Below are 21,646 nucleotides of genomic sequence, written 5' to 3'. Positions count from 1 at the left end.
TCTGGATTCACCATGTACTCCTCCTTCGGGCATTCTGAACCCGGAAGCAAACAAGACTGCAATCTGGCACTGGGAGTGTACCTGCCATTCCAACTCCACTTCCTTCTCCCCCATGCCCAAAGTATCTCTGCTGTTTGCAGTGGCTCTCAATACCATTTTACAAGTGGTTTTGTCACTGATGACCATACAAACAAGTTCTATTTCCTCAGAACATTTTGCTTTTTTAAATGAGCAATTCAATCTGTCTTTAAGAGGCATGCAGACATTCTTTGAGAAGATTAGACACATGCCTATTATGAAGCAAAAGTGGTCCGTTTCCTGCAACTGTGTTAGAAGCCCAATCTTGTTTGCAATCTTCTGGTTTCACTGTACTTCTGCTGGCAACTCTCCTCATCCCTCGATTATCAGAATCAGATCTCTTCACTAACTTCCCTGTCTGAGATGGAACAATAGAAAGTTCACGGAATGCTGCTTAACAGCAAATAAAACTGCTGGTCCAAGCAAGCTGGGATTCTCTATCCTGGCTGGCACATGTCCTTCCCAGCCCAGATGCCAGGGACTAAACCCAGATACTTGTTTCACACAAAGCTTGTACTTTAGTATTAACCTGTGTTCCCTCCTCTTGCTTTGCTAGCGGGGAAACATTTCTGATGCAGGATTAGGACTTTCCGGGCCACATAGTACAAAACATATCTAGGGCATCCACTATACTCATTTCTCCACATACATCCTCAGAAACCCCTGGGCAACCGTTTATGGATTAAAAGTGGCTTTTCCAACTCAGCTGAGCCTCACAATGTTAGATAGCCTAGGCCCCTGTCGGTTACAAATCCTCCAAGCTACTGGTTTTTCCAGTTTTACTTCGTGTACACATAAACCGCCACTCAGCCTCTGAAACCAGCAGCCTGTAAAAGGCAAAATCAACATTTTAAGTTTCATTTATTGCGTGTTCACCACCTGCTCTCCTTATCAGGTTGATTCTTCACTTCACTTTCTCCTAGCACTAATTTCCAGCATTTTCTTTCTATATGTGTTTCCTCTCTAAACCACTTCTTCATTTAATTGAAGAGATTGAAGGTATGCCATTTCATCTCTGTAGCAACAATTTTGAAAACGTGTGCAAAACATGTACGAGCACAGTGGTGTGTGTGTGTGTGTGTGTGTGTGTGTGTATAAAATGCATGCACTACCTTGAGATATTAGCAAACTGGATTTTACAAAGGTCAGAACCACCCTTTTCTTGTCTCTACCAGAAGAAATTAGCAAGGGGTCTGTGGTGAATAGGTGCACAAGATGCTGGTCACAGATGCCAACTTGAAGAAAATATTGGGGGGGGGGTGCTTCTCCTCACTTCTCCCCTCTCTCCACACCACCTCCCTTCACCATGAGGACACAAGCCTGTAAAAGAGGGTGGTGTCCAGCTAGGAGGGAGGTGGCTGTCCAAGGGAGGAAGGTGCCAACTTGTGGAAAATAGGGAGGGTTCAGCTCCCCCTAAATATTCTATTGGAGGACCAAAGGGACCAGGGCCTCACAGAGTTGGCACCTATGTGCTGGGCTGTGTACACTGCACCACCCCACCCCCACGTTGCTCCTATCCCAATATTCGCTCCCAATCTCCACAGGTTTAGAACCAGTGTCTGTTGAATATAGCTGGATTCTCCCTTCAGGCATTCACTCTAAAGAAAGGTTAGGAGAAGATGCAGCCATGCACACACTTTGGGCCCTGATGCATTCAGCTAAACATCTGAATAGGGCTTAAGGAAAAATGACTAATTTTTGCTGGAATACACAGGGCAGAAACTGAAAGGAACTGAAAAGAAAAATCTAAATGTAGAGACAAATGGTTCTAAATTTAACTCCATAGTGGTAGGATTACTACAATGTGTTTCAGAGTGGAATATTTTTTTTAGGTGAGAAACGGAAGTTACAGCTCTGTGTTGTGCAACAAGGGGGCTAGGTGGGGCAGGTGGATATATCACAGAATATATAAGTATCTACTGGTGAAGCAACAATTACCGCAGACCAAGCCAACCATTGCTGCACTTCAGCACAACATTTAAGAAACAGGCGAACTTGCACACGTTTGCCAGTTGCTCAGTTGGTCATCTGTATTGTTCATTCATTGCTACGGGGCTTCAGCTCAAACAATAAAACATTATCCTGGAAAGGTCAGTGCCTCATTAATGAGGCAATAATTGCACATATGTAAAACAAAGAAGAGTGCTAATTAGGCTGTTCATGCTATTGTCCATGACAGGCCACAACAGAGTGAATTCAGCAAGATCCATTCTCCTGTTTGCTATGGCTCCATACCTTTTCATACCTAAGCTCTGAGTGTGGCTGCAAATGATAAGCAGACACATTACATAAAGAGCACTTTAAACTGGTGTCTCATGCAGAATGTCCAGTGTTGGCACATCAGTTCTTTGTAACACTTTGCCTTACAGGCTGCTACACACCTCTATGTCTTGCAATAACGTGGTACACAATGGGGACCGCACGTGATGCTCACCCACAAGGAGCAGCACTCATGTGTCTGGATTTAAAAGCAGCCACTACATGGCTGCTCTTCATTACAAAGTCAAAGACTTGCAAATTATAAAACATTGCATGTATAGCAACGGTGATTGGCAGCCTTTTCAGTTCAGCTTCTTTATGCCAAAACACCTGATCTAAAGACTAGGTGCAGCAGCACTTAAGTGTTAGGAAGGATGTGCCAGCAATACAAAATCATAAAGCATGAAAGTTACATCAGCACCACAGTACTACTGATTGACATCTATGCAGAAAAATGATGTAAATTAGGGAATACCTGTATTATTTAAAATAAATTACCAGGGGATTTTCAGTCCCCTGAGGCTCCAAGACTCATACCTATTTAGAGTTTGGAAGCTGCAGTGTGGCTTGTCTAAAGAGATTCCTAAAACTTGAGAACGGCAAGCCAAATCCAGTTGTACAGGATGCTTTGGCAGCCAAAAGCAGCACACACTGCAAAACTGAGTATAGCTCCCAGGACCTCCTGCTTCTTTTATAAACGAGGATAAGGATTTCCACAGAATAGAATGATTTTAATTGCGGTATATGAACCTGAGTCATCTCAAAAAGCAGAAGAGGGTGGTGCAGTGTAAATATACAGCGATATACATACGGTAGTTCCAAAAGGAAAGTAGCTGGGATTATGACTTGAAAAATGGCACATTACCTGGAAAATAAATTGCTATCATTTATCTTCTGCAGGTTCCAATTGAGCAGCAAATTATGTGAAGGAAGTAAAATGTCAGTTTGTGGAGGAGAAATGTTTACACAGGGCAGAGGGGCTTCTGGAAGAGAGCTGAGAAGGAGGAAGCAGGTGCGACAAGCAGCCAATCAAAAAAGATAACCAGAAAAAAACACAACTCCAACTGAAAGACAAGCCTGGCTATTAGTGGAAAGGGGTGAACAGGTAAGGGAGCTGATGAAGCATTGCAGGGGCAGAATGAGCCTAATAAGCCTGATGTTTGACGACAATTTTCTACCTTGCTTTCCTCACTCTGATAGAACCTTGGGCCACTCAATGAGGATGCACATTGGAAATTTCAGGACAGCAAAATAAAATACTTATTCTTACAGCAGATAATTAGAGTATGGTGATGGCTGCAACCAGCTTTAAAGGGGTGATTTGATAAATTCATGGAGGGTAAGGCTGTCCATGGCAAACAGCCATGAAAGCTGTATGCTACTTCCATGTCTCTGAATACCCATCACTGAAGAATATGAGTGCAGAGATTGCTCTAGTGCTCATGTCTTGCTTGTAAACTTTCCAACAGGCACCATCACTGAGATAACAGGATGTTGGAGTAGATGGACCTTCAGCCTGATCCAGCAGGGCTCTTCCTATGTTCTTAGCTCTACAGAAACTGACCTCATGATCAAGAATCTGAAGTAGCACTATGTACCGTAACAGATCCCCTTCCTTGTATGTGGGTACTCAACAGCCCAGTAGGGAGCCAGTTATGCCTTCTTGATTTATGGTTGCCACCACCTATTTCAGTCTACAGCCTGTCCTGCCACCCCAAACAAGGAGGGATCTGGGGATGCCCCATTAACTATTAGATCCTGGGATCCCGGACCAATGCACCTTGTGCCTCCAGCCAATCCCCTGCTCCTGGTGTCTCCCAGAGGATAGATTAATGTACTAGTCTAAAAGAACTCTGATCCTAAATTCCTTGTAGCATTAATTCCAAGCAGTCTGGATGCATGGGGATGACTAGAATCCTGAGGTTGGCAAATGCACACACTTTTGTGGTCAAGTTATGAAACTCTATTAACTCTATTAAGAATAGAAGAAAGAGGAGAGTAGGCAAATGTTCAACAGAATACTATAAACAAAATGAGAGCCTGGTGGCTCAAACCCCTAACTGATCTAACCAGTCAGCACTGTATTTCTAGTTGCTTATGAGTAAGCTGCAAGAATGGTCAGCTTCCCAGTGCATAGCAAAATGCTGTGTGACCCTGATGCAGAAAGGTCACAGGCCCCGAGGTGGGGAAGCAAGAACAAAGGGAATGATCCTAGAGTACCTTTTCATGGGATTCCTGCCCAATGACCAATCAGACCTCAAGTCACATTTTATAGGTAAATGGGAGATACTTTGTCAGAGTAAGGTGAGAGGCTGAGGAGTCGTTTAGGGTTTAAATTAAGACCCAGATTTTCCCAACTTTCCGTCAGACAGTTTTAATCTTTCTCTTGTGAGATAGCCAGCTGGGTGGGGAAGCTGCGAGAGCTTTGCTCACAGAAATAGAGAAGCAGGAGACCAGTGCTCCTCTGTCACAGTACAGTGGTACCTCGGTTTAAGAACAGTCCGGTTTAAGAACAATTTGGTTTACAAACTCTGCAAAAACCGGAAACAGTGTCTTGGTTTGAGAACTTTACCTCAGTCTAAGAACAGAATCTGAACGGTGGAAGGGCACCGGCAGTGGGAGGCCTCATTAGGGAAAGCGCGCCTCAGTTTAAGAATGGTTTTGGTTTAAGAATGGACTTCCAGAATGGATTAAGTTCATAAACCGAGGTACCACTGTACTTACATATTCAAGAGTTTACTCATACAGCATATGGTGAGGCTAATGGGGGTGGGGGTGGAGTGGGAAATGCAGGTGTTTATCTGAATATCAAATAAATCTAGTAAAGCAAGGACAGCTAAGTCCAGGCTTCCGGTAAGAGGAAACACACAGTCATCAGTGTACGGGTGATAACTGTAGCACATAACCAGTTACAGTTGCCTTACTAGACCAAGGTTATAAAAGAGTGAGGAGAAGCTGAAAACTCATTGATGCACAAGATGTACAGTGAAAAGGGCGATATTAAGACTTATAAATGCAGCATCAAATATTTCTCAATGTAATTGTCCTATACATCAGCAGGAGCTTTTATCAGTGTTTCCAATACAGAACACGTTTTCTCTCACCTCAATATTTACGATCTACAAAAGCAAGCAAAAACAACCGTTTTTGTTTCTTTAAAAGAGTCCTCTTAATTCAGAAATATAGGAATTAGTCTGAGGTTTTATCTGGCCTTAGGCCAGGGAGGGGAACCTGTGACCCTTTAAATGTTGTTCGACTACAGCTCCCGTCGTCCTTGACCACTGGTTATGCTGGGTGGGGTTGATGAAGTCCAATGAGATCTGAAGAGCACAAGGGCCCCATCCCTGGTCTACAGAGGTGGCTTCAGACAAGAGTATTTCTCATCCTAACCTGGAAATGTCAGGGTCTGAATCTAGGGTCTGTTGCAAGGCATGTGTTCTACCTCTGAGCTACAGGGACATATGTTTTATCCCATTTCTTGCTGCCTATAGCAAAGACATAAAAAGAGTACTTTGCAAACCTCTGTGGGACCATTGAGTAATACAAAAAGGACTTGGTTGAGGGGTTTGGGTTTTTTTGTTCCATCATAAGCATCTGCCTAAGCATTAACTGACAGGCCTGAATCAAACGGGGTGGTGAAAAGGAGCATATGCCCTGCGTGGCAGGTTAGCGGAGAGGAAAAACTGCTGAGTGGCTATAGAAAGTCCTTCCTCCTTGCCCACCCCAAGAAGAGGAAGGTGAGAAGCTGAAGCAGGATGGGACGCAAAGGGGAGAAAGAGGGGCCTGGTGCCAGTGGCAGACTTGGGGCTTTCAAATTTCAGCAGTGCCCTGTGCCACGCTGAAATTCGGCACATGCACACACGCACACAGCCTCTTGCCTTCCGTTCTAAGTCATTGTTTCGACATTCAGTGCAGGTGAACCAGTCATGCTTGGCTAAATCCACCTCTGCTGCTACTCAAGTCCTGCTGGGGAAGCTGAACCTGAACTTGGCCAGCAGACCAGGACAAGCTCAGAGTCAGAGCTTCCCAGCTTGTGTGTGTGTGTTGAGGTTCCACCATACAAAAACAGGGAGGGGGGGAGAGGAGGAAAAAGCCTCAAGCAAACCAGCTCCTCCATCCATTGATCACTGCCTGTCGGGGTCTTTGCACACCCCCAATCCCTGCATGCCATTTCCCGTGGCAGAGCAACCCACCATTTCTCAGTGTTGCAAAGAGTTGGAGGAGGGCAAGATGCTGCCTTCAAGACTGTCTGGCTGAGGCTGGGGAAGCACTTGAGGTCCCACCTGCCTGCCAAGTTGAGGTGTAGGGGGCCCCAGGCAGGCTTCCTTCTTGCCGGGGTGGGCGGCAGTACAGACTTTTGCCCCCTTTGGCAAAATTTGTAGATCCGACACTGCTAGCTAGAAGTACCGAGCAGCAGCAGCAACTGATCCTAATTACTTTAGGCAAAAAACAGGTATGAGTCTCCTGGAGCCAATAGTCAGGATCTATATCAGAATAAATTAAATAAAAATACAGCTATTCTGTTCTGCAGCTATTACTGTTCCCACTAAGCAAATGCAAAGAGTTGAAGGAGTTTCAGCATGCTCCATGCTCTCAAAGAGCACACTGGGAGAACTGGTCATTTCTAGAAAATGATTTTCTGGTGGGTGGGGTCTGAAAGAGCAACACTTGCATATATGAAAATGCACTTCATATGTACCCCAGGGGTGGGATATGGAATTACATGATGACTGGAATGAAATGCCAACTCATTTTTTCAATGTTATTTCACAACTTACCCAGGTCCCTAACCATGTCAGGCTTTGTCTGCTCAAAGGCCTTTCCCTTGATGCTGGGCTTTCATATTGAAAGAAGAAAAACACTAAGGATGCAGCCCTAATCTCATTTACATAGGAGTAAGTCCTACTGAATTCAATAGGACTTACTTCTAAATAGATAAGGGTAGGGTTACACTGTAAGCCTTTAGCAGGCCTTTCACTTTTAGGAGAGATAACAAAAAAAAAACCCACATGCGGTATTCTACCAAATTGCTCATTAAGAAGAAAAACTGCTTCCAGGCTCCTGAGCAATGAATGCAAAAGCTTTGGGGATATTTGACAAGCTCTTGGTACTTATGCTTATTAATATTAAAATGGGAATATCTTTAAAATGCTAATTGAATGAATGCTCCAATCCTATGCACGTTTACTCAAACGTAAGCCCCACTGAGCTCAGTGGGACTTAGTCCAAAGAAAGTGTGTGCAGCATTACAGCTGACATAACTTTATTTTGAATTTCTTAGACTACCTATAATTAGCTACATACTATTTTGTACCTCCTCCTCTGTCAAATGGTTGGCTACAGCCTGCCCAAAATGCCTAGGGCCAAAGCAGACCAGACGAGATGCAGAAATAGAATCCCAGTTTTATTAAACTTCAGCAAATAGCAGCTGCATGGGAGCTCAATTATAATGTCTCAATAAGATGAATGGGCTGAAGGCTCCTCCCATCCTTGCTTAAACACACACATAAAATAGAGGGTGGTAGTCAACTAAGTTTCACACACAGTTGAGTTCGGTCCATTGTATTCAATGAGTCTTTTAGCAGGGAATTTTCCTAAGGTTGTCTGACCCCACCCCCATCAGTCACTCCCACGGCTCTGGTCCTGGATAAGTTGGGAACTAACATTTAAAACCTGAAGCCACATTTAATTTCAATCATCACATATCACTCCATGTTCTACCAACCAGTGATGCATAATAACTGCCTTTTCAGGAGCTGCTCTTTCAAAGCCTAGGCAGCAAACCTAATGCCAATCTCCAGTTTGTCCGAAATGCATCTAGTCACTTCTAAGGCAGAACTGATTTTGCTGATATTCTGAAAACCTTCAACGACACTCTACCCTTGAATACATTTATTATTCCTTCCTTCTCTCTTCCCCAGAACACTGCACATTAATACCAGAAACACTGCTCCAGTGAGGGCTGCAGGAGATTATACATTTAAATAAAACATGCACAGAATTAATAATAAAAGTTAAAAATAGAGAAATTAGTCAGCTTGAGTTTGGCGCTTTTTGAACTTGGCACTTTCTGCTGCTATGCAGGGCAACAGAAAAGGGTGCTGGATTCAGAGAGCGCCCAATTCAAGCAGAGGCTGGGAAGGAAGAATCAGGAGCACCCATAAGAGAGCACTCCTGAGTCTTCCTTTTCAAGCCGGCATCTCAACTTTACCTGTGCAGCACCTCAAATCATATGATGCCAGGTGATTAACTGGCTGACGTGTTTTTTCCCTAAATGGCCTGGTGGGCATAATTAGGCCCATGAGCCAGAGATCTCCCACTGCTGCTGCAAACTCTTCAGCACCACGATTCCATTCTATGAGAAAGGAGGCAAAAAGCACCACCCACACTCCAGCCTCTGAATGCGTGAGTGGCAACTGTCACAAGCTCCCACCTTGCTTGCTCCATCTTTACTCTGGACACCCAGAAGGGATCTTATTTTAGCTCACCCCTGGGTGATTTCCCCCCTCAGTCACAAGAGCTGCCTGAAACTGGATTGCAGAAAGGGTTGTGTTATATATAAGTTTAGACAAGTTTGTGTTTGTGAGGTTTCTTTTCATGGCTGTGCTACATTTGCAATGTACTAGTGCAATAAACTGCGTCAAGGTATGATACTTTAAAATGGTAGTAGTGGGCCTCCTGGAAAGATGAGCAAATGAATAAAGTGAAATAAGCCTCACTGCATCTCGGGGAGGAGGGATGTTTTGCTACCTGCCTGGGATGGCAAAAATGTGAGGGTAGTCAAATATCTGGCTGTTGGGTTGCCTTTGGCTGAGTGGGTCATTCCGCTTACTCTTCGTGCTATTGGTTGAGCAAGACTAACTTAAATCCTTTGATTTCAAAGTCTACTCTTGAGTATGACTAGATTCAACCTTCAGTTAAAAGGCAGTTGATTAATCAACTAAACATGATTTAATTGGCTGACAGGTCTAAAGCAGTGTTATTGCCAGGTTCGTCTCTAACTGTTTGGCTGTGAGAATAATCCTCCTGCTGGAGCAAGTTCCACCAACACCTATGAGATTAACTTCCAGAAGGGATGGGCCACACAGCATTTTTGAATACATAATCAGCATTCATTCCCTGGGATTCATGCTTATGAAGAAATGGGGAAGTGCAAAGAACACCTTGGCTTGCCTCCTATAAATATATCATTCAACCATTTCACATAGTTGAAGTCACGTGCTTCTCACTCTACCAAAATCTGAAGGAGAAAGACTTGGGGAGAACATTCATCCTCCTCACCTCCAGTGACCACTTAGGAACTGGGCCTATGCCTCCCTTGGACCCCGAGGGAACCGTTGGAGGGTAGGTTTGCTGCTCCTGGTGTTATTTGGGGGAATAAGCCACCTATGGGGTGCTCACTTTGCTAACAGATGGCTCAATAATGGTAACTTCAAATTGCCTGCTTTAGTTTCTTCTCAAGTTCCTTTTCAAGAGTTCCAAAGTAATCAATTTGGTTTGCATTGTTTAAGCCTTGGGAGCTGCAGGCACAAACAATTATGCACAGCACTGCACCCCCAATAGAACACCATTGTTGCTACATTTTGGCACAGACAAAAGCTACAATTAAAACATCAAAATGGTATTTCTTGGTCATTTTGAAGAAGGGATTAGAATGAAGAAGAGCCCTACCCACGGCTATGACAGCCGAAATGGAATTCCTAAGTCCAGAGACTATATGCCACGAAATACCAGTTGATGGAGGGACAATCAGTTGTGAGGGCTCTTGCCTTCAAGTCTTGCTGGTTGGTTTCCAGAAGGAATTTGTTTGGTCACTCAGGGAAAACAGGATGATGGCATTAGATAAGGCCACCTTTGTTCTTAACTGAGAAAGAACTGTCAAGGGTGGAGCTCAGACATATAGTTACACCCACAGCATACATGCAGTACAAGAAGCCATACAAAAATGGAACAAAAACAGCATTCTGGCTGTTGTACCAGCTCTTTGCAGGTGCAATTTCGGGTGTAACAAAATACAAAAAAAAAAAAAAAGGATAAACCAGTAACAAAATTGCAAGAGAGAAAATGTACTTTTACAGACTACAAGTTAAATTCGGAAAGCCTTGACATTCCCAGATCTTTAAAAAGCACACACAACACACAAATGCAAGTACCGTATATGGCAAGCGTGGTGAACTACGGTACCTCACCCATTTCAGCCAATGGAATGTAACAATGGTCTGTACAATGACCAGAGATTAAAAAGTATTAATACCCATGCACCTGGCAGATATTTACGTGCAATTTTCCTCTGCTTTGTTTCATTGCCTTTGATTTTTGTTTCCATTGTCTATACTGTTCATATCAGTTTTCATTAAGGAAAAACAGGCATGCACAGGAGAAATTAAAGTCACTCTTTGTTGACATACTAGAAAGTTACTGCGATCTGACTCGCAGGCAACCTGCCATGTTACATAGGGGGGGGGGAGGAGCAAACACAGTCAGTTTCCCAAGGTAGATTCCAGTCAGCGGTCAATGGGGGTCGGTGCAGAAAAGGGAGTACTACAGTGCCAGAAGGTTGGACAGCACTGATCCTCCAATTTAAAGACAAACACTCTTCTTCAGGTTTGTGAGATGGGACTTTATCGTTACTCCTTAGTTAAAGTGAAATGCAGGTGGTGGTGGTGCTAGAAGTCCCTAAGGGACAGTTTAGAACTACAGTGGTGCCTCGCAAGACGAAATTAATTCGTTCCGCGAGTTTTTTCGTCTTGTGGTTTTTTTGTCTTGCGAAGCACGGTGTCGGAAAAGTTTTGGAAAAGCTTCAAAAATCACCAAAAACCTCAAAAAAGGCTACCACACCGCGTTCTATGAGTTGCTCCTCGAAGTCAAGTCGCAACTGTATTAACGGTGTTAAGAAAAAGGAAACAAACTTGCAAAAAACGCAAGACGTTTTTGTCTTGCGAAGCAAGCCCATAGGGAAATTCATCTTGCGAAGCAGCTCAAAAACCGCAAAACCCTTTCGTCTAGCGAGTTTTTCGTCTTGCGAGGCATTTGTCTTGCGGGGCACCACTGTAGTTAGAACAGATCTGGTTTGATAGCTACGAAAATAATAATCCTGTGGTATCTTAAAGACTAAAACTGATCAAAGTGTAAGCCTATGGCACGCCAAGTGTGTTCATCCCATAAATGTACCTTTTTTTGCTACAACAGAGGCTATCCTCTGGAATGGGTCACTAAGAGGCACCAACAACAAAAAGAGCACCATGTCCAGCATATAGGAAACATGGAGGGTAATGATCCAACAATGAAAATCACTACGCGCTACAGTACTGCCCTGGCTTCAGTCTGTTCCAGGAAAACTAGAAATTTCCTCCACCTTCCCTGGTGGTGGCTTGAAGTTAGCCTCTCCAGCCCCCATTTAAACATTCCCACAAACGGCCTGCCAGCCCTCCAAGTAGGTTTTGCTCACAGCAAGCTGTTGTTAGCATGCTGGCCCCCACAAGACCCCCTAGGCGAAAAGCAGCCAAGTGCACTTCTGAGGTGTGCCTGCCTTGCTCCAACCCTTCCTGGGGCTACAGCATTCATTGATGCCGAAGAAACAATGCTCTTCTAGCGTACCTTTTGCTCCACAAGCATCGCAGGCTACTTTGGCGTCGAGTTTTATTCTAGTCAACACAATTTGATTTGCTTGAAGCCGAGTGTTTTTTCTAAGGCGTTTCAAATTTAGACACCCCCCCTCCTCTGCTCCAGGACATGAAAGCCCCCTGCTCTTCCCCGCCGGTACCTCTTTGCAGGCGTGCAGCTCCTCTCCCGGAGTAGCGGCGCCTGCCCAAAGCAGCAACAGCAGAGAAAGCAGCAGAAGCGGCAGGCGCCTCCGCCCGAGCTCGGCACCAGGGAGGCACCGCCAGCACCCAGCTGTATCCGGCCGAGGAGGATGGACACCGCCAGCGGCCCCAGCCATCGTGGCGCAGGAGCGGCACCGAGCAGCTTCCCCGCGCGTCTGGATGAGGCGGCCACCGACTCACAGGTGCAGCGGCGGCGGCGGCGGTGGCAAGAGCAGCAGCAGCAGCAGCAACAGCAAGCAGCGCTCTCAGGCGGAGATGGGATGCGGGAGCCCCGCCCCCTGCCCGCCTCGCGCCGCCCACACCTCGCTGCCTAGCAACCGCAGCTGCCTCCGCCGCGCCGGCCTCTGGCTCCCGCGCACCTGAGGCGGCTTGAAAGATGCGCCCGGGGGACAGAGGCCGTTTGCTGCCGGCGCGCGCGACTTTCGAAGGGCGCGCGAGCCTCTTGGCGCGCGAGCCGCCGCCGCCGCGTGACAGGCCGCGCGACCATAACAAACAAAAGCCCGCCTAATTTTGAACAATAGGAGACGGCGTAGCCGGAGGGAAAGAGGTTCAAGGGTTAGGGTGCAAGCCTAACGTCGTTGGCCTGGGAGTCAGCCCCGCTGGATTCAGCAGGAATTGCTTCTGAGCTGAAGCTCGCTCTGGGAACGACTAGGCCACACCACCTACTCAAACCACTCCAGGGGGCGAACAACTTGAATTTGGGCGGGGGGCGATTAAGCCCCACCCCTCATAATCGATCACATGGCATACACACTATTTGAATGACGACGCCCATCAACTCCGCGGGGGCCCGTTCCCAGTGCCGGATTTGCGTAGAAGCCAAATAAGATACAGCTTAGGGCCCCACTCTGTTGGGGGCCCCCCAATATTTAAAGGGGGGGAACTGGATGTACATTTCCAAAATATAAGAGAAAAAACATAAAATAAAACCTACATACAGCAAGTGCTTCGTGTTGTGTAGGCTTCTATGATGCAAGCAATGGGCCCCCAATCATTTTAAGTTAGAGCTTAATAATTATTTCACTATTAATATACTTCTTAAATGTGTTTCAGTTCAACAATTGCTTTGATTAAATACATATTTTGTTATGTGCAAATGGCTTTAGATACCTATTAGGTCCATAAATTACCATATAGCATATATTCAACACAAAAAAGCGACAATTTGTTGTTGACAAAGGACAGCTGCACATATAAAGGGCCCCATTACCTTCAGTAGCTTAGGGCCTCGTCAAACCTAAATCCGGCCTTGTTCAGCCCCCTCAAATATCTCATTGGATAGGCCGAAGGAACCTCGGGGCCGGCCCCTGGGAACTGTCTCCTGTGAATCACTCGCAAAACACTTCCGCTCTTTAGGCTTACGCTAAAGGACCTTGAATATTATAGGTTTGTTGTGACAGCTCAGATTTTTCCTCTTCTTCTGTTCTAACGGGCCTCCCAACCACGTTTACAGAACGACTAAGCCCACTGATGTGGTTGGTGTAAATGGGGTGCTTTCGGTGTGGGAAGCTTAGAACTGGGTACCGATCTATTTGCAGCGCAGATGTTTCATGATCTTTCCCTGGTTGGTGGTTTATACCACAGAAAAGCAGAAAAACCAGTTTAAAACAGCAGCGAAACTGAACATTGAAAGCCAGGGGGGGGGTTGTTTTAAAAACCAGTTTTTGTCTGGAAAACAGCAAGGAAGAAGCCTGACCACTCTGCATTGGAAAAGTATTTCATTTTTTTTATTTTTAATAAATCATTTTTATTGGGTTTTACAAATACAAAGTACAAATAAACACAAATTAGGGAAAAAACGTATCTATATTGGGAGAGTATTTCCCACGCAGCTGCTATTTGCCACCAGCGAGGAGGTCCTGTCTCTTGGATCTCACCAAAAGCCCGTCGTTTCTAACTCTCCATGCTATTGCACGGCCGCGTGATCTGTTGCACAAGCGTGCTGCTTGGAATGGCGCGTGTCTTTGCACCAGGCCCTCGCGGATGTCTCTTCCTTTCTTTTCCCGGGATGTTGTTTTAAACTTAGAGGGCAAATGTTCCTTCCCGCTTTTAGCATACCCACGCGGCTGTTATAAACCAGTTTTCCTCGCAAACGTTATTAACAGGGAGCCCACTTGCAAGTCTTTAAATAGGAAAACTACATATGCAATTAAGAGCGAGATTAACTATTCAGTGCACTTGAACCACCAGCTATATAAAATCCTTAAAAAAACCAAACCTATTTTTGTAAATAAAATAATAATCCGCCAACATCTTTTATTTCTGGGGATCCCGGCGCCAAGTCTGGAGCATCTTCTCTCCTCCCCGCCCCCGCCTCTCCCGATCTCTGTGCTGACTAGTCAGCTAATTACACGTCGCTCTCGCAGACCAGTAGCCTTGCGCCCTCCCATTTGCACCGTCCTCCTTTCCAGCTGCTGTTTATCCCTCCGGGAAAATTCTGACGTTTCCTTCCCTGCGCCGCTTTTTGTGCTACCATTTCCAGCCATTAGAGGGCGCCTTAGAGACCGTGCTGCGGGCTCTAAAAGCCCGGGAAGACGGTTGCTTAGCAACCGCCGCCGGTTCCTAAACAAACCTGACACGCGGCGAGAGGGAACCCGCGATCTGCTTTTGCTGCCGCCACTGGATCGCCCATCCTCTGGAGCATGCCAACCACCAGGGACCCCTTTCCATTCCCACACTATGAAAATGAAGAGACCTGCACGGGCAACAACAGATGTACCCAGGTAAGAGGGCCACCTATTAAGAATGCCCTCACCCATTTAAAACATTTTTAAATGCACCCCTTTACATTTATATTAACAAAGCGCCTAAAGTCATCCTCATCGGAGGGCTCATGCTATTGAACCTCTTTGGCATTAATGCAACTCTTGCTTCTACCTGACCTCATTGCTCTACCGTCAGGTGGGAAATGTTATTTGATTGTATTTTTTTTTATCCTGCTTTTCAGACAAATATTGCCACCTAAAGAAGCTCAGGTCAATTGTTTGTTTCATTTTTCCGTAGCTTTTAGAAGAAAAAGTCTCAAAACAGTTTGAAAATACAGCATGTATAAACTATTTAAAAGCAGAGGAAAAAACACTAGCAGAGAAGTCTGAACCTGGCAACTAACAGATTTTATTGCTTGGTTTTTTTTGTAAATTGCTTTGAGGTTTTTTACGATCAAGCAGTGTACCAATTTTATGTAACAAACAAATAAATAAAAACTGATAAAAATGATGGCAGGCATCTCTCCCTAGCAACAGCATTCCATAGACAAGAACACAATGGAAAAGGCCTTTTGTTGTGTTTGAATTTTTTTTAAAGAGACACAAGACTTTACCTCAGGCTTACAAACAACAACAAAAAATAGTTTCAAACCAGGCATTTATACGCACATTTGGGCCAGGCCATTCTTCGCTTGTGGTGTTTTTCACAGAAATGCAAAGGAAGGATGCAAAAAGAGAGCCCATATATGCTGAAGTTCAACCAAACTATTAACCTGGATTAAAAGGGTTTTGAATGGGAGGAATGTTATAGTCCTGCTTAACTTTCACTGGGTAGAGGAAACTTCTTATAAAAAATAAAGATTGATAAAACGGAAACTGAGAGGGAAAGCCAAAGCAAGAGGGTTAAATATCTTCAGAACACTTGGGAATGAGGGAGGAAGGGTTATCCAAAACTACAGTAATAGAAGCTGAGCTAGTACATATACTGCAGATCAGGAAAGATGTCACAAAATCCAAAATAAGGCCAGAGTGATTAGCAAATGAGAACAAAAAAGACAATTTTTTGTAAAACAAATGCAAGCAGACAATGCAAAAGTAAGGCATTGAGGAGCAAATCACCAAAACCATTAGGACTAACAATAATAAAATGCTTTCAATACACCAGAATCTGGAAAGCAACTAGAGAAGACCCTCAGTTTACAGATTTAACTGGCCCTTGGACCTCTCCTCAAGCCACTCCCCTCTCCTGGGCCACCCCCTTACTTGGCTCCCTGAGCATTTCCCCCTGATTGCAGTTTGTCCTGGAACTCTGATAATGCCTCTTGCTTGCTTGTGTGCGCAAGCCATCCTATTGTAGAAAGGTAAAATGTGCATATGTTGCTTTGCCTACTTTTGTCTCTGCCTCCAGCCACCACTGGCATATGGCCCTCAGAAGGTTCCAGAGAAGGGAATGTGTCCCTTGGGCTAAGAAAGACGCTTCCCTACTCCTGCCAAGGAGTATTTGTCCTGATTTACTGGCCGCACTGAGCCAATCTTTAACTTTGCGCAAAAATGCAGGCTCCCAGAGAGGAGCCTGCAGCCACTTTCTTCCTCCACACTCTTTATTTATTTGCTGCAAAAGAAAAAAAGGGGGCTGGGAGAAGTGGCCCAATGACGCAGGCAGCACTTTCCTTCTTCTCCACTGTCACTCACCAGGAAATCTATTTTCATGTGGTCATAAAACTACCTCTCTGCATCCTCAGATTAGGATGCACATTACTGGTAGCCCTGGGAACATCTAAGAGAACCCCTCTGACCCACCTATCCCACAAATCTACCTTAACATCAGTTGCGTTTGACTGACTGGCTCCAGGTGTGAATCAGCAGTGACTTGTATGTTCCTGGCCAGATTGACTGGAGGGCACATCAACATAAGGAAGCAGCTATTTAAACTGGCTTTTGAGTGCCAGGTGGCACTTTGGAAGACAGAAGGCAATACTGGAAGATGTTGTCACAATGCACTAACCTCAGATAAGAATGCACATTATCAATACATTCCTTTTCCAAGCAAGATAAAGGACTCCATCCATTCCCTTTCAACAACTTGGGTGAGGGAGCACAGAGAAGCTCCCTACCCCATACATTATACTCTTTCCAGTAATGGAAGAAAGTGTAAGTACATTGCAAGGAGGATTGTGGGAATAGAGAAAATACCAAATTTTATCAAAGGATGGTTCTAAAATCTCAAAGCGCCACAATATATTTTGGGACTGCTGAAGCCACTAATTTTACACAAATGCACTTTTATGAAAAAGTACTTTTAAGAGTAACTTGGAGACTCTAGACAAGACTACTAGTCTCTACAAATAAATGTAGCCTCAGCAATATGTAAGTGCTCCTCGCTTAAAACACTTCTCGCCCTTCTCTTTAAACCAGAGGCTGCTTCCTGGTGGCCTGCACACAGCAGCAAATCCACAGCACGTGGTCCATCTGCTGCAACCTGTTGCCATGCCAAGGCTGTCTTGCCAGGCTTTGCTCACTCCTTTTGAGGAAGAACAGTGGCTCAGTGGTAGAGATTCTACTCTGATTGATTGACTGGTTTTATTTCTACCGCTTAGTATATTAAAATATATCTAAGTGGTGTACAAAGGATGGCTGGCTAGCATCCATTGCCGCAGCTGTGTCCCCTTCAGCTGCATTCTCCACCCCAGTTCCAGGTACAGTAAGTTTGTTGAGTTTCCCAGGGTGTCTAGAGAATGGAAAAAGCCCCCCCCCCCCGTTGTTCCTTCACCCTCTTGCTCTGTCCTACTCCTCCAGCCACTTTGCATGCAGAGGGTCCCAGGTTTAATTTCCAGACAGAGACACAGACCTCTGCCTAAAACACTGAAGACCCTCTGCCAGTCCATGTAGGCAATGCTAAGCTAAATGGATGGAAGGTCTAATATAATGTAGCTTCCTGCGTTCCCATCTCAGAGTATAGAAGAGAAATGATGTGAGGTGAAAGAACTCATGATGCTGCCTCTTCTGCCAATGTGCTGTCCTCTACTCTGAAAATATGAGAACCAGCAGGTTGGGAGTGTGTGTGTGGTCGTTGATAGGAGGAAGGTCATTTTAGCTACAGGTCAGAAGACAAGAACTCATTTTTAACCTCATGTAAATCATCCCATAGACCCTAATCTAGCACAGGCAGCAGTGTCAGGCATATCAATTTTGGCTTTATAGATTTGATTTTATGTACTTAGCTTACTCACAGCCATGCTCACTCTTGCACGAAGCTTTATGAATGAGCATGGGTTACTGCTCACCCAGAAAAAATACTGATAATGAGCGCTAAAATGCATCAACTGTTACCCAAAATTTGCTGATGGCTGAAGATTAGCAAATGTGGCATCAGTTCCCCAGAACACACAGCATCCATACCAAGAACTTGTGGAAAACAGAAATGTCTACAACAGCGTAGGGCCTGGGTCCAAAAGGCCGTGGGAGAAAGGGGTAAAAGCAGCACCCAATATACAACCTCTTCTACAGCAGCTTCTATATGCACTTAACAAGAGCTCCAGATGCACATCCCAACTACTTTTGTTGCTCACTGGGTAACTATGAGAGAGAAAGGGGCATAAGCGAAAGTGTTACTTTATAATTTGAACAGTAATACTACTCAGGGAGGCACAATGCCTCATTTTGGTTTCAGATTGGTCATTCTGAAATAGCACTGCACAGGGTTGGCCCACCTCACAAGTAACTTGGCTGGCAGGGTCCATCTCCTCAGGCTGAACAAGTTTGCAATCACTCCTTTAAGTCTCTTATACTTCTTATTGATCCAGAAAACTCCCTACTGTATGCCTACTCATCTTGCACAGCAACGAGACCCCTGGAATCGACTACATGGAACACCTACGCTAGCAAGCATCAGAAGAGAAATCTGGTATACAGAACCTGAGGTACGGTAAAAATATTCACCTAATGCTACCATCCTTTGCTTGTGTTGCAAGGCTCTTTTGCTTTGCCCTCAATCGAAATAGGTTGGCTTTCATACACTGTCAGATTTGCTTTTAAATGGGCTACACTTTGACCCATCAACACCTGTAGTTGCACTGTGTACTTAAAGCAGACTTATAAAAACATCAATACAGTGGTACCTCTGGTTACGTACTTAATTCGTTCTGGAGGTCCGTACTTAACCTGAAACTGTTCTTAACCTGAAACACCACTTTAGCTAATGGGGTATCCCGCTGCTACCGCAGCGTGATTTCTGTTCTCATCCTGAAGCAAAGTTCTTAACCCGAGGTACTATTTCTGTGTTAGCGGAGTCTGTAACCTGAAGTGTATGTAACCCGAGGTACCACTGTAATGATTTCCCCATCCCTCCTTAAATGCCTAGGTTTCCAAAGACAGTCTGGATTTTAACCTCAGTGCCCTGTACAATCACCACGAAGACCTGCTTAAAGACAAGAGCAAGGTAGTTCTCCATAAGGAGACCCTATTTGATGACCATGGGTAAGTGTAATTCATTGCTCTTGTAGAATTCAGCAAACAGCATGACTCTCCACAGAATTTGCATGAGCCAAAGGTGCAACATTTGTAGCTATGAGGCAGGTTGTTTCTGTACTTTACTGAAAACGTTTCTTCATCTATGTGCAGATGAGACACACCATTCTCCTGCCACAGTAAAACAGTGCAGGAAGTGCTTCTGCTTTGGCTTGTATTGCATGGGTATCCCATATCTTATCCATCTGCACTTGCAGTAATAGGCACGTACAGACAATGCTGAAGCAAGCAGCTTTGCACTGCACACTGGAAACCCAAGCCAGTGAATGTTACCTTGGCAAAATATGGGTCTCTACTTACTTAGCACTCTATATTGTCTTAGGATGCTTCTCAGTGAGAGCACACCTACAGATCTTAAATCACTTTAATGCTTACAGATACAAAACAAAATTCATACTCCAATGCAAAAAATATGGAAGTGATGGCCTCTGCCCAGAATTTATTACTTTCTTGCATGTTAACACATGTTCTCACTCTTGTTTTTGAGACAACTGAAGGGTTTAGAGCCTGTGAAGGAACGCACAGCATCTTCGATTCAGCAGCCTACTTCCAAGGGTATATGTGTGAGACACTGGGTCAACCCAGTAAGAGAGTCAATCCACAACATTGAAGGAGCTATTGGTAAGCACAAGTTGTAGACATTCATTTTACCTCTCCTAAAGAATTACCCCGAATCCCTGCGATGGGGTGAGCTCCCGTTGCTCAGTCCCTGCTCCTGCCAACCTAGCAGTTCGAAAGCATGTCAAAGTGCAAGTAGATAAATAGGTACCGCTCCAGGTGGTAAGGTAAATGGTGTTTCTGTGCACTGCTCTGGTTCGCCAGAAGCGGCTTAGTCATGCTAGCCACATGACCCGGAAGCTGTACGCCGGCTCCCTTGGCCAATAAAGCGAGATGAGCGCCGCAACCCCAGAGTCGGTCACGACTGGACCTAATGGTCAGGGGTCCCTTTACCTTTAAAGGGAGTAAGATCATAAATCCATAGTGACCAGCTCGTGTTCAGCAAATCTAACTCCTACCTAGACACCCTACTCTCCCAGGTCCTTTTTAATTATTTTGAATATCAAGCTTCTTTTATTTACATTATATAATCATATTCTTCAACTTATCCCTGTGTTAAAAACTAATACATTCAGAGCAGATGTACTTTTAAAATCAGGGTGATGAAAGCTCCTCTACATTTATATTCTGCTTGAGAAACCACTGAAATGAATGGTGTGGATCACACTTTAAACTAGACTGGAGAAAAGTCTTTAAAAACGTTGTTGGCCACTAATTGATAAGAAATTTAGCTAAGCAGAACACGTGCAGGTTCTGTGCATTCATTTAGATCTCCTTTTTTTTTCTGTTATGCTGCTTAACATCATCTGGAAACTTTTGAATTGATGGTTTTCAATTTAACACAAGAAATTAAGAGCTTCCTCTTAAATTGATGTGTGGTAATATTTAAGCTCTGATTGGAAAATTTCTCAGTGTATGGAATACTCAGAAAAAGCTGACTGTGACTTTTGTCTTTTCAGAGTCTCATCACACTGCAGCCACTAACAGTGGATACTCACGCAAAGAGAATGGTGGGATCTTCTACCACTAAGGGTTTTGCACGACCATGATTGCTGCTTCTGTCCTTTCAGCCTGTGTTTACGTGTACCTGAGTTAAGTCTTCAATGTTTGCTTTCCTTTTAGGATCCTTGATTAAACCATCCAGCTTCACTGAATTCTAGTAGCAGCACAGCTATACTGTTCCCCAGTACTGTACTTGAGAGGAACAAACTGCTTCTTGCCTATCAGCAAAGTCCAAGTTATCAGGCCTAGTAAATCCAGAGATTTTGGTTAGGAATTGAATCAGTTACAGTAATCTGAACTGAAGTCCAAAAAGGACAGCATTTAGAAACTATCACTTTAGGCAGGCAGTGCATTGCACTCTCACAATGAAAAATGCCAAGGTTAAACTGTTGTAAAAGCCATTTCTCTACTAATTCAGGCGGCTAGCTAGTTTCACTATGTTTAAAAAGGGCACTGCACATATGGACAGGAATGCCCATCTTTATTACTACTGAGTCTTTATTACTACTGAGTCTTGTCTATGCAAACAAGTCCAAGGGCTGAACCCTTACAAGAATTAAAGCCAATAGTACAGTGGTACCTCAGATTACGAACTTAATTCATCCCGGAGGTCTGTTCTTAACCCGAAACTGTTCTTAACCTGAGGTGCGCTTTCACTAATGGGGCCTCCCGCTGCCGCCCTGCAACTTCCGC

The 21,646-nt window shown here is 44.6% G+C and overlaps 2 protein-coding genes across 6 annotated transcripts in view; one reads left to right on the top strand and one right to left on the bottom strand.

The window, feature by feature from the left end:
• ELAPOR1 (endosome-lysosome associated apoptosis and autophagy regulator 1) overlaps nucleotides 1-16,814 on the bottom strand; it is a 56,205-nt gene extending 39,391 nt beyond the window's left edge. For 2 of the 4 annotated variants that reach the window (XM_081010513.1, XM_081010514.1), the window contains exon 1: nucleotides 12,101-12,434. In XM_081010513.1, the coding sequence (XP_080866639.1) occupies nucleotides 12,101-12,277 (177 nt within the window). In that variant the 5' untranslated portion in view covers nucleotides 12,278-12,434. Of the gene's footprint in view, nucleotides 1-12,100; nucleotides 12,435-13,371; nucleotides 13,391-16,683 lie in introns of those variants that run through there. The other 2 variants (XM_081010515.1, XM_081010516.1) reach the window with 2 other exon arrangements.
• On the top strand, nucleotides 14,539-21,105 carry CFAP276 (cilia and flagella associated protein 276). 2 transcript variants are annotated; one of them, XM_081010562.1, is made up of 5 exons: nucleotides 14,539-14,884; nucleotides 18,670-18,786; nucleotides 19,227-19,342; nucleotides 19,881-20,014; nucleotides 20,911-21,105. In XM_081010562.1, exons 1-5 carry the CDS (start codon nucleotides 14,804-14,806, stop codon nucleotides 20,979-20,981), a joined length of 519 nt encoding a protein of 172 aa, XP_080866688.1. In that variant the 5' UTR covers nucleotides 14,539-14,803; the 3' UTR covers nucleotides 20,982-21,105. The 2 variants fall into 2 exon arrangements, with proteins under 2 accessions (XP_080866688.1, XP_080866689.1); XM_081010563.1 differs by lacking the exon at nucleotides 14,539-14,884 and adding an exon at nucleotides 16,899-17,017.
• The last annotated feature ends 541 nt before the right edge of the window (nucleotides 21,106-21,646 follow it).

The sequence above is a fragment of the Podarcis pityusensis genome (assembly GCF_964106645.2).
Source record: "Podarcis pityusensis genome assembly, chromosome: 6".
Taxonomy (NCBI): domain Eukaryota; kingdom Metazoa; phylum Chordata; class Lepidosauria; order Squamata; family Lacertidae; genus Podarcis; species Podarcis pityusensis.
Note: the sequence above shows the minus strand (reverse complement) of the source record. Positions and strands in the feature narration are given on the sequence as shown.

Excerpts from the sequence above, each read along its gene's own strand:
- CFAP276 (XM_081010562.1), top strand. The coding sequence starts at position 14,804 with ATGCCAACCACCAGGGACCCCTTTCCATTCCCACACTATGAAAATGAA. Across the intron at positions 14,885-18,669 it reads GCAACAACAGATGTACCCAG|AAAACTCCCTACTGTATGCC; the intron begins GTAAGAGGGCCA and ends TTATTGATCCAG. Across the intron at positions 18,787-19,226 it reads TCTGGTATACAGAACCTGAG|GTTTCCAAAGACAGTCTGGA; the intron begins GTACGGTAAAAA and ends TTAAATGCCTAG.